General features: G+C 29.5%; 2 protein-coding genes across 2 annotated transcripts; both read left to right on the forward strand.

Annotated features, from left to right (window-relative positions):
- Positions 1–3,435: 3,435 nt before the first annotated feature.
- On the forward strand, positions 3,436–6,287 carry LOC102583406 (uncharacterized). The gene is made up of 2 exons (XM_015309193.1): positions 3,436–3,846; positions 6,186–6,287. Exons 1-2 carry the CDS (start codon positions 3,436–3,438, stop codon positions 6,285–6,287), a joined length of 513 nt encoding a protein of 170 aa, XP_015164679.1.
- Positions 6,288–7,482: 1,195 nt separating this feature from the next.
- Positions 7,483–12,612, forward strand: LOC102593675 (protein NEN3-like). Its single transcript, XM_006348364.2, has 6 exons — positions 7,483–7,900; positions 8,846–9,003; positions 9,959–10,005; positions 10,573–10,636; positions 10,999–11,354; positions 12,147–12,612. Exons 1-6 carry the CDS (start codon positions 7,618–7,620, stop codon positions 12,379–12,381), a joined length of 1,143 nt encoding a protein of 380 aa, XP_006348426.1. The 5' UTR covers positions 7,483–7,617; the 3' UTR covers positions 12,382–12,612.
- The last annotated feature ends 287 nt before the right edge of the window (positions 12,613–12,899 follow it).

A 12,899-nucleotide genomic window follows, 5' to 3' on the forward strand; every position in this document is an offset into this window, starting at 1 on the left:
CTACAAATAAAATATAAAATCTGCATATACCCATACCATCTCCAAAGTCCCCTTATATAATCACAATGGGACAATTGGTATGTTATTATTGTCGATGATGATTAATTAGCTAAGTAATAGATAACTATAATTATCGCTTGTGTAAAAGAGAAATCATGAAATTGATATTACTTCACCGTCGAAAAATGAAAAAAGTCTTTCATCTTCTAGCTTATTTATTCAGACATAGCTCCCTTCTTCTTCTTCTAGAAGAACGAGAGGGACTAAAGCAGTATCGAATTAAACAAAAAAAAAAACTTCAACTAATTACTTGTCTTTATTTAACTCAAAATTTTACACAAATTAATTCTAAAATTTTATGAGAATCACATAAAACACACTATAAAAATAATAATAATAATAATAATATTACAAAATTGAAAATTGAATTTAGTTGTAGTGTTTGAGGGACTTGTGTTGGAGGATCCCTTTGTAAAGAGCTTGCCAATTCAAAGGCATAGATTCAAAGTTCTTTGGATTATTCCTTCTCTTTGGATTATGATCATCAACTTCTTCAACTTTCTCTAATAATTGAGGGGCCAATTTTATAACTTCATTGGAAAACCTCACCTTCTTCTTTTGTTGGTCTTTTTCTAGTCCTAACATCCAAAAATATTCATCAAAATTATTGATCAGTGTCAGAATCAAAATTTTCACAAAAAAAATTAAAAAATAATTTGGGGGCAATATACAAGAAATGCGACTATAAATAATCTCATGATTGATTGAACAAGATATATAAAAAAACAGGTTATTTATAAAATGGGAAAATAATTTCTTAGGAATTAGTAGGAAAAACAAGTTTTATAATTAATGATATTTTACGTTGACTGTCTCCTCCTCGACCCCTATCCTGAGCCCCTCCCCACCTTAAGTACCACCCGACCACCTCTACTCCCTATTCCATCATAGTAATATTTATCTAGATTGTATATAAATATTCTTGAAATAATGTTTTCCGCTTAGTTACTAAACATCAAGAAAAAAAGTTTTAAAAACCCTACTTACATTCCAAGAAAACATCTTCATTTGTACCAAACACATCCTACGCATAAAATATAAGGTTTAAGTTAAACTATTTCTATACTAAAATGTGTTATTTTTTTAAAAACATATCTAAAAGATAAATATATCACATAAATTAGGATAACAAATACATTTTAGAGAAAATTAAATCGGTGCGATATTTTAACAGTAAATAAATAAATAAAAATTAAAAGGGGTAAAATATTTACTAATTTCAATTTCAATCTTCTTCATGAAATCAGAAAGGAGGTGTTTATGAACTTTAGATGCAAGAAGGACAACACCTCCAGAAACTGCAAAAACAGCACAAATTGCAGCTCCCAATGATGAATTCTCCATTTATTTCTCTATTTCAAAAAAAATAAAAAATAACTAAATATATACAATATATTTTCCAAAATTTAGTTTTTTGAATTCTATTTATAAAGGGAAAAAGAACTCAAAGAATATTCTCTTTGAAAACTACAAAAGAACACATTTTCTTGTCTTATATATCTCATTCAAAATTTATTTTTCTGGATTATTTTTTAGGGAAAAAAACTCTAAGAAAATTTTCTTTGAAAACTACAAATAAAACATTTTATTAACTTATATATACATCTCTTGCAAAATTTTATTTTTCTGGATTTTTTTTGGGAAAAAAAATTAAAGAAAATTTTCCTTGAAAACTACAAAAGAAAACATTTTCTTGGCAAAGCTCATGGGAAGGAGAATTTTCATTTCAATAGGAAAAAAATTGGAGCGAAAAGGAAGAAGGAAATGTCCTTTTTTCCCCTTTATTTTAAATAATATAATAATAAAATACAATTTTCAATGCCTTGAACACTTTTTTTAAAATTTATTTATAAGGCATTGACTCTTAATTTCTGTGATGACCTCAAAAAAAAAATTACTACCCTTTATATTCTTTTGTGGATTCTGAATTTGTTAATAACTAAAATTTAGCTATGTCCTAGAAATTGATTGGTCCATTTTCAAAAAATAAATAAATTAGAGACGGACAACTTATGTTGCTAAACAATAAAAATATATCGCTAATTTAGTTTAATAATGGATAATTAGCAATAAATTATATAAAAAATTCTATTATTTATGAGCTATTTAGTGACGATGGTTTTTGTAGATACTTCCTTTAATTATTATTTTTTGCGGTGTGATGATGATTACGAACTTGTGTAAAGATACTTATGATCACGAGAAAAAACTTAAAACAATAACAATAATATACTCAATGTAATTTTACGATGTAGTGTAGATAGAATGGGATATACGCAGACATCACCCCTTACCTTTGTGAGGAAAATAGGTTGTTTACGACCTTGAGACAAACCTTAATTTTTTTATTTCTTTATAAGACAATTTTTGAGATAATGACAAGTTAGTTATTTTGGTAAAAATATCAAATTTACTCTTGAAGTATGTGAAATAATTTAACTTTAGCTACCCCCTAAACTTTGGTGTGACCCTTGTATAATTTTTTGTGTGACCCTTGTGTAATTTGGTGTGACTATTCATCATTAAATTTTGTTTCCACACAAAAGTTGCTGCATATATGTTCATGCTTTTTGTGTTATCATTTAATCATCAATTATCTCCCAAACAAAGCAAGAAACTTAAGTTAAGTTATTACTTAATCAATGATCACATTAATTTGTCTTTCAATTACATGACATATTATATATGCACCACAAGGGGGTCCTAACATGTGAAAAAAGAAAATCTTGTATATCGATGTATCATACTTTTTAGATCAGATCATTATAAAAAGTAACTGAAAAAACTTTTCAAAATGAGAGACGGAGTGAAGGCGTGCAACGATTATTATAACAACATAACCAGCTGAAATTTACATATATTTTATATATATCATAGTTGTGTTCTTTCATTTTCAACAAAAACTCAAAATTTTCCTAGCTAGGAAAAATGTCATTAGAAAAAAGTACTACTACTAATGCCATTATCCTAAATATTAAACCAAAAACTTTGTCCAAAAACTTGTTCTTGAATGGAATTTTATGCAAAACCCTAGTTTTCTTAACCCTAATTCTATATCTTATATACTTTTTCTTATCATCATCATCAACAACAACAACAACCCTATCACAATTTCCCCCCACAAAAAACATCATCAAATCATCAAAACAATATTATTTTAATTCCAATAATATTAAAACCAATATTAGCCATTTAGTTTTTGGAATTGCAGCCTCATCAAACACATGGGGTACAAAAAAATGTTACATAAATTCTTGGTGGAAACCAAATATAACTAAGGGTTATCTTTTCTTAGATAGAACCCCAAATGATGAACACTTACCATGGCCTAATTCATCTCCTCCTTATAGAATTTCTAGTGACAATTCGCGATACATGCCTTACAACAAACATGGAATGCCATTCGCGATTAGAATGGTGAGAGTGATTCAGGAGACGTTCATGGAAGAACATGACTCTAGTACTGTTAGATGGTACGTTATGGCTGATGATGACACTGTATTCATGATTGAAAATTTGGTCAATGTGCTATCAAAGTATGATCATATGAAATACTATTATGTTGGGATGAATTCAGAGTGCATTGTGAGTAATTTTGGAATGTCATTTCAAATGGCATTTGGTGGTGGTGGTTATGCATTGAGTTACCCTTTAGCACAAGCTTTGGCAAAGAATATGGATACTTGTATTAAGAGGTATCCATATTTGTATGGAAGTGATCACATTTTACAAGCTTGTATTGCAGATTTAGGAGTCACCATTACACTAGAAAAAGGATTTCATCAAGTAAGTAATCAAACTCTTCTTTTTTTTCGTGACTGGTCAGAGGCGCATTCATAATTTAAAATTGTAATAACGACTTTGAGTGAATATACAATAATAACTGGAATCATAATCAAATATATAGAGAGAGTATTTAATTTGGTGTCGTGATGGCCCTGATGACTTATGAGTAAGGAGAGCTAAGGTCTTATCTTACTAATCCTATATCAGGTTAGTTATGTTAAAGTGTCTCTGATATTTTTCAAGAATAATATTGGCCAGTGAAATTATAATTTTTCATAAATATTTTTCTTTTCTTTTTTTGTTTGTCTCCAAAAATAATATATTTTACGTTTAGGATCAATTTAACTTCTTGTTTTATTCATAGTGAGATAAATCGTCACACAAAATATCTTTGCCGGCTTGTTCTAGCTAGATTACAAATTTTAAAAGTTTATATTTTTTAAAACTTCGTGTTCAATCAAATATAATTAAAAACTAAAGGAATAGTAAATTGGGAAGTGTATTCTGATTATATCTTTAATTAGTACTAGAGATTAAATAATAATTAATAACGTCTCAATTGTTAATTAGAGTAATTAGTAATATGAATTTAAACGTTAAGATAATTATATTCACTATATCAAAAATGATCTTTAGCGGCAATTAATTAACGATATAATAGCTCAATTGCCACTAAATATTGTATTTTTAGCGGCAATTAGCCCTCTTTGTATATGTCCCTAAAGCCTTTAGTAACATTGGATCTAATGGCACTTAACTAATGCCGGTAAAGACTTTTTAAGCATTCTTTATTAATGTGTCTATTTATTGCCGCTAAAAGTTGTTTTTGTTGTAGTGATGGCATATTTCACACTCCCTTTATTTTTTACTTCATGCCCCCCCACCCCCTCCCTCGGTAATCGAACATCAGAAAATGACTTTCTCATGTTATTTCAGATCGACTTGCGTCGCGATATATCAGGATTTTTATCAGCTCATCCACAATCACCATTCATATCACTCCATCATCTTGACTTAGTATCACCAATTTTTCCATCAATGAACCATTATGATGCCTTAAATCATCTAATGAAAGCAGCAAGTGTTGATCAATCTAGACTATTACAACAAAGTACATGTTACAATAAGAGACACAATTGGACATTTTCAGTGTCATGGGGATATTCAGTACAAATTTATGACAAAATTATATCACAAAGTTATCTTCAAACTCCAATTGAGACATTTGGTGAATGGAGAAAAGGTGCATGGCCACCTTACATGTTTAATGTTAGAAAATTCAACAATAATAATAATTTTTCATGTGATGAAGTTCCAAATATTTTGTTTTTTGATTCTTTGGAGGGTACTAGGTTGAATCATATTGTGACAACATATGTCAAGAAAAATCATAGGATTTGTGCCAATAATGATGATGATCATTCTTCTAATGGTGTCATGAAAGTTCATGTGTTCTCTCCTATGCATAAGCTTCATGTGGGGGTAAGTTTACTTTGTACGCACTCTGTTTCGATTTGTTTGTCTTAATCTATTTCAAAATAATATTTCTTATTTTCTTTGGTATATTATACATATGTATTTGTGTGTTTATTGACCGATCAACATTACATCAAAAGAGATATTTAGTGGCAATATATTTTTTTCCTTTTAATGACAATATTTTTTGCTGCTAAAATCTTTAACGACATTTACGTGGAGTGTTGGTTATAAATGTTCATATTAATATATTGTTGCTAAAAATATAATATAGTGATAATTACATTATTACCGCAAAATTCTTTATTTGTTACGTTGTAGAAGAAAAGGACAACTTTGGAGTGTATTGAAGTTGTCTATAGGTGATGTATGTACCACATATAGATTGTCTTCATGAATTCGACCTGTGGAATTAGCCACTAGTAATGCTTGCATAAGAATAGGTTGTCATTATAGGTTCGAACTATACTTGAATGATCAACCAGTGATGAGATGTTTTCATTAGGATAGGCTCCACATGGATGCCAAACTCCTTTGAATTGGTGTGACCCTTTCTCGAACTCTAAAATAAAAGAAATTTTATAGTCTATAGGATAGAAATAGAAGAAGATTTATTTTAGACCCCAAAATTATAAGCACTTTAATATGAGACTTTATATGATAATTATTATTATTATTTGCAGAGTTAAAAAAAGCATTTTCTTTGATGATTCTTTTTCAATATGAATATTGAGGTTTTTATTATAAAAGTTTGCTACCAAGAGTACTTTATGTGACTTTTTTAAAAAAATAAAAATATATATATATATGTATATAATCCTTCTCTCTTTTTTTTTTTCTTTTTCTTTTTTTTTGTTGTATAGGATGGTAACAGAGGAGAATGTTGTGACATTATTCAACCAATTGGAATGGACTCAATGGCCATCAAACTTAGGACTTGTATGAAACATGAAATTATTGCATGAGGAAAAGAAAAAAAAGAGAAGATGTTCCGTACTTGTGTTGAGATTTAATTAAATTTTAATTTGTATCGAAAAGTCTCATATTGGAGTAAATTATTCTTTAACAAAGATAACTTTATACATATAGCTCTAATTCAAGATTTTTTATTAAGAATAATAATATATTCAATGTAATGTAATAAATATGATTCGAGAAGGATAAAATATACATAAACTTTATCTCTACCTTATATATAGAATAAAAAAATTATTTTTTCGATAGACTCTCGACTCAGGAAAAAAAAAAGTTATCCTATTAACCTAGGAATTATTTTTAGTACTACATGTCTCTTTTGTCGTTATTATAACTTTATATTTTCTTGACCTTGAATAATAAGTTGATGACTAAAGACAGTGAGAAGATTATTAAAGAGATAATATAATGGCCAACACAAAAAGAAAAAGAAAGAAAAAAAGGACAACACATACATAACCAATAAAATTAAGAAGCTTGTCTACTAAGATTGTAATTTTTATATTTTTTTCACTTGATGTTTTGTATTCGCTTTGGGATTTGACTAATCCAACTTCACGCCAGGTGAAATAGAAAGTCACTTAACTAAATAAGAAGAAAATACATTTTTTTTATAATTTCTTACAAGATTGTGTACAACAATCTTAAAACCAGTCCCTCCATTGGAGATAAAACACTCTCTATCAAAAGTGAGACGACTCTATATTCAGTCTCGAATCTAAAATCATGTCTTTTCAATGAAATGACAAAACTACCCTCTCAAGTCACACACTAAATTAAGCTTCCAATGTGCACTACTTCAAGACTGCCTTTTTGAAAAGGCAAAAAAAAGGCAAAGTTACAATAGTACATTACACTGCCCCACCATAAAAAATCCAACCTTTTTTTAGTCGGTTTCAAAAAAATTGTCATTTATTTTATTTAAAAATATAAAATCTAAATTATATTTTAACAAATTATATACTATAAAATATTACATTTAATATCACAAAATTTAATTTAATTTTTATTTTCTAAATTTACATGTTAGACTAATTAAAAACATTAAATGAACCCGATAAAATATCTCTTGTTTTTTTTAACAGACTAAAAAGTAAAGAATATTATGCTCACATTTAAAAGTTCAATAATTCACACACATAGCTCTACATACATGCATCTATATAAACACTTAAAAGAGTTATATATGTCTAACACCAAAAAAAATTACATTCTTAGTGTGTCTAAAATCGATGAAAGCTCAATTCAACTCAATTCAGCTCAGTTTGACTCGCCTACACAACTCAACTCAACTCAACTCAACTTAACTCGACTACATTAATGGAGATGATCATAGATGGAGAGCACGACCCGATTGTGTTCTTTGATTTGGAGATGAGGCGTCCAAATCCGGGTCAAGATTGGGCCCTATTGGAATTCGGATCGATATTCGTATGCCCGAGGAGGTTAATTGAGCTTGATAGCTATTCGACCCTGATCCGACCCGATGACCCGTTATTCTTGGATACTTTTTCGGATCTTTCTAATGGTATCACAAGAGAAGCTTTAGCTTATGCCCCTCACTTCTCTCAAGTTGCTGAAAAAATCTACCAAATCCTTCATGGTAATTAACATTAAATTTTATTTTTATTTTTTTAACTTTTACACACTAAAGTAACTATAGAATGAGAGTGTTCACGTGTCGAAGTAACGATAAAATTATATTCATATAATCTAGGTTATGATTTTAATGCCTGAAATCAATCACTGAAACTTGAAGTTCAAAGCATAAAAGGCAATTTTATTTTATTTTATTTTAATAAAAAATTCCTAAGGGTAACAAAATATGGAAACAAACCAAAAGGTAAAGTTAATGGGTACCTTTTTGGTTTGTTTCCATTCTTGTTACCCTTCTGAATTTTTTGATAAATAAAAGTTGTTTTTTATACTCCAGACTCCTGAAACTTGAGTCAAGGTGGCTCTACCTATATTGTACTCCGTGGCGCAGCCACCTATGTCAAGGTCGCCGAAAAATTACACTATTTAGCTTAGTCAAAATTTTAATTATTTTAATATATGTGGTGATTTGATTTCCTTATTTTTTTGGTATGTTAAATACTTTTTTAATATTTTAATGTCTCTTAGTAAAATTCCTTGCTCCGCCGTTTAATTTGTATCTCTGGGATGCGATCCTTCCCAAATATATACTAGGAATGTTTCTTGCAATAATTTGCTCTTTTTTACACTAGTAATGTAGAAAATATAATTTTTTTAAGTTTCTCATTCGGTGTTTGTCACCCTCTACGAGACTTGATTAATCTAAATTTATATTTTAAAAAATTCACTTTAAGAATAATAGATCTCAGCCCTATCAGCATCGGAGATGTACTAATCAACAAATCCACAAAATCAACTATGTAAATGTACCAAAAAAAATGACTTTATACCTAAAGTTCAATTCAAGCGCTCTTTTAAAGGTATTTTATTGTCTTCTTATAATCTTCGATGGTACGTAAAAAATAAATATTATGAGATATCTCATTTTTTTATTTTTTTCGTGATGACACAGGGAAAATATGGGCTGGACACAATATTAAGAGATTTGATTGTGTTAAAATTAAAGAGGCATTTGATGGAATTAATTGGCCATCACCAGAATATAGACACTTGATTGATTCACTTCCATTGCTAAAAAAATGGTTTGGAAAGAGGGCTGGAAACATGAAGGTATATATCTCTTTATAACTTTGGTGAATGTTGTTACATGATTTTGCAAATTTGAGAGTGTAGCCTAGTAGTCAATGAAGTTAGAATAGATCATGGCAGGAAGGTCGTCAGACCTAGTGCCATAGTTACGGATTCATCTGAATTTAGTAATTTTGATTCATACCGTTGAATCAATTATTTTTTTCTATTTTGATTTGTGTCATCTTTTTTTCTAGTGTGTTTCAAAAATAATGTCACTTTCTATATTTAGTGATTCTAGGTGTGCCAAATAGTAGGCGAGTTGGACTGAATTTGTGGGAGTCAAAATATGTTAGAGATAATATAAAATGAACGGGTTATTGCTTAGATTGAAATGAGCTAAGTATTAAAAAAAAATGGTCAATTTGCGCTATATATCACCCAACTTTTATATAGACTTAATTAGGTGGGTGAAAATAATTTGACTTAATAAATGAGCGTGTCAATTAGGTTGAGCATGTCATGTTTTCATGGACTAATATTGTCACCCTTAAGTAATTCCTGAATTCCAATATCTCATTTGACATTAAGACCACAAAATTCAAAAGTTTTTTTATTTTTTAAATTCCATACATATTTAAATTACGACACATAAAATGAAATTAAAAAAAATATAAATAGAAAAAAAAGTAGATTCAGAATTATATGGAATGTGATGGAATTCTGCATTTGGCCTCATAAAGTTCAAATCTTGTATCTATCTCTGCTAATAGAAAACCAAAATCAACCAATTCACAACAACAACAAAATAAACTTGATGGACAAAAATATTTCATACTTGCACGAACTTGTGAGAGGTTGTAAGTATCCCGTGGATTAATATTTTATTTACATAAACAATAAATAATAATTATCTAAAATCATATAGTATTCATATTACCCTTCCTTTTATCCAAAAATTTTGATCCTAAAATTTGAGAGATAATGTTTTTGGCAGTTGGATAGTCTAGCAGCATATTTTGGATTTGAAGACCAAGTACATAGGTAAATATGAATATGCATTTGCATTGAGGAAAGAGGATAATGGTCAAAAATATATCTGAAGTATTATTATTTTTTGAGTTTTATATCGAATCTATTATATGTTTGTGTTTTCTATCTTAACTATCATCAACTATATATCAAAACATACTTCAAAAGTGATCAGATCAAGTGTTTGTATACAAGTGCTAAAAGGCTCGTGACAACTTAATTTGCTCATAAAATATCATCCACATGGTAACTGATCAACTTTGATAAATAGTTGGTGGTAGTCGGATAGGAAACGCAAACACTTAATAATTCAGATAGAAAATTCGTAAAAAAAAATTATCATGTGTGTTTTTTACCATTATCTCTATAAAGAAATATAAAAGTTTGCTAGTTTTGTTTGATAATTAAACAAAGAAATTAAAAGTTGATAATAGTTTGATGGTTGAGTTATATATGACTAATTCTTTAGTTTTTCTTGATTCAATTTATCTTTAACTCAAATAACCTTTGAACGAGTTATATATTATTCCCCCCAACTTTGACCTGCTCAATCTGTTTATTTGACACCCGTAATTTCAGGAGTTTGGATGATGTCAGAATGAATCTTGAAGTTGTCAAGCACTGTGGAAGTGTTTTATTCTTGGTAAGTTTAAATAATTAGTTTAAGAATAATACATAATATAAAATCATACGTATATACATATGTACGTAGTTTGTATATATGTCATACTATGATGTAGTGGTAGAGGCAGAATTTTCAACATCTAGTATATATATGTACATAAAGAAAATAATTAGTGTACATGTAGTGTGATTTTTCCATCATGAAGGGATACAGATAAACCCTTTTCCGCCCCTCTAGCTCAACCCTTGACTAGAGGGACGAAAGAAGGGGAGAACCGAAGCCTGAGTTGGTTGAATTGGCATTCGATAATCATTTCTATTTTGATTCTATAAAGTTTTAAGTTTCATTTTTGAATGAAGTTAGACGAGGTTTATTTGCAGGAGTCTATTTTTCCGTTCATATTTCCTCAAGATTCATGGATTTCACCTAATGAAGTTACTATACCTTCTATTTACGCGATCCCAGCCTCCTTCTACGATGGAAACAACCCTAAAATACGTGTTATGCACGATGACATAGATTTGAAGCTACATTGTATACGCCTCAATGTTCGATTTGGAATCAGGATATTCAATGATGTTAACCCTCGATTCACTTTCGTGGTAGATGCCTCTTTTCGTTTATGTGAAGTTCTAGATAAATGTGATGTTCATGTGAAGAAGAGGTACGCGGAATGTGGTGGTGATTCAAAATGGAAGCCTGTTGTTAACAGAGATTATCAAAACATTTGTTTGCAGTAAGTTGTTTAATTTCCATAATCTCCCTTCTAATTTAATTATATGTTCAGACCTTTCAAAAATATTGTTGAACTCATGTTGGAGCTTTTGAGAGATCCTACACAAGTATATGTCAGTGTTTTTGAAGAATCCGAACAAAACAGTTTCCAGTAATACAAGTGCTCAAAAACATAAATCGAGACACAAATACTCAAAATTAAGAATTTTCCTTTATAGAGGTCTAGCTTCAAAATTTGGCTTTAAGCTAATAATTTTATTGAGTCGCCCCTGATGCTTTGGCACACTTTTTTATATGCCCTAGCGGAACATTATATGTTTTATTGATCGTCATATTTCACTTTGTATTTGCTTAATCTGTAGCTTGAAAGCTAGAACTTCAATCTGTTCATATCAAAATTTGGCTTTAAGCTACTAATTTTATTGAGTCGCTCTTGTGCTTTGGCACACTTTTTTATATGCCCTAGCGGAACATTATATGTTTTATTGATCGTCATAGTTCACTTTCTATTTGCTTAATCTGTAGCTTGAAAGCTAGAACTTCAATCTGTTCATATCAAAATTTGGCTTTAAGCTACTAATTTTATTGAGTCGATCATGATACTCTAGGCATCCATTTGAAATGCTCCTAGTGGAACATTATAGGCTTTTATTGATGACCATATTTAAGTACTTTCTATCTGCTTAATGTGCAGGTTGAAAGGTAGAAATTCAAATCGTATCAAAATTTGACTTTAGGCTACAAATTTTATTGAGTCGCCCATTTCAGTACTTTCGATTTGTTTAATGTGCAGGTTGAAAGCTAGAGTACTGGATGATGACATTGTTGAATGGGAAACAAAAATAGAGATAGATCATAATGGAATTTACACCAACCAAAGAGTTGAATATAGTAACTTTGACTCTAAAGAATTAGAGAGATTGTTCATTCCTGGGATGTATGTGGATGCATTTTTCTCTTTTGACACCTTTGATACTAAGAAAGCAGGAATCAACTTAGTGGTCGATAAGTTGATTATATATCACTAGTACTTTCTAACAAGTTAATTTGAGCTTAAACGGGGAAATATGATCAGTCAGAATACATATAGCCGATCGACCCCAGTTTGTTTGGGATTGAGACATAGTTATCAATATTGTTGTTGTTGTTGTTTACTATTTTGGCTTGATTAATATCTATTGTGAATTGATAAATATGATGTTATGTTATGAATGTACCAAGTATAAATGTTAACAAAGGATTTGATGAGTTTAGTTTTATCTAGTTTTTAAAATCAAATTTTCTTTTGTTATATTTCCTCAGTTCGAGTTTATGTGACATGTTTCTTAATTAGGTCATTCAAAAAAAGGACGAGATAAAATTTTAGATTCAGGAATACTTTACTTTATATTTTCCATGTTATCTAGTGAGAAGTTTCTATAATCACACAAATATTATGACATGTTTGATTATATGGAGAAAGTAAATACTGCTTTAGTAGGCGATAAGTTGATTATATATACATCATTATTACTTTCTAACATATTGTTTTGACCTTAAACAGGGA

Source organism: Solanum tuberosum, unplaced genomic scaffold (genome assembly GCF_000226075.1).
Source record: "Solanum tuberosum cultivar DM 1-3 516 R44 unplaced genomic scaffold, SolTub_3.0 scf00098, whole genome shotgun sequence".
Taxonomy (NCBI): Eukaryota; Viridiplantae; Streptophyta; class Magnoliopsida; order Solanales; family Solanaceae; genus Solanum; species Solanum tuberosum.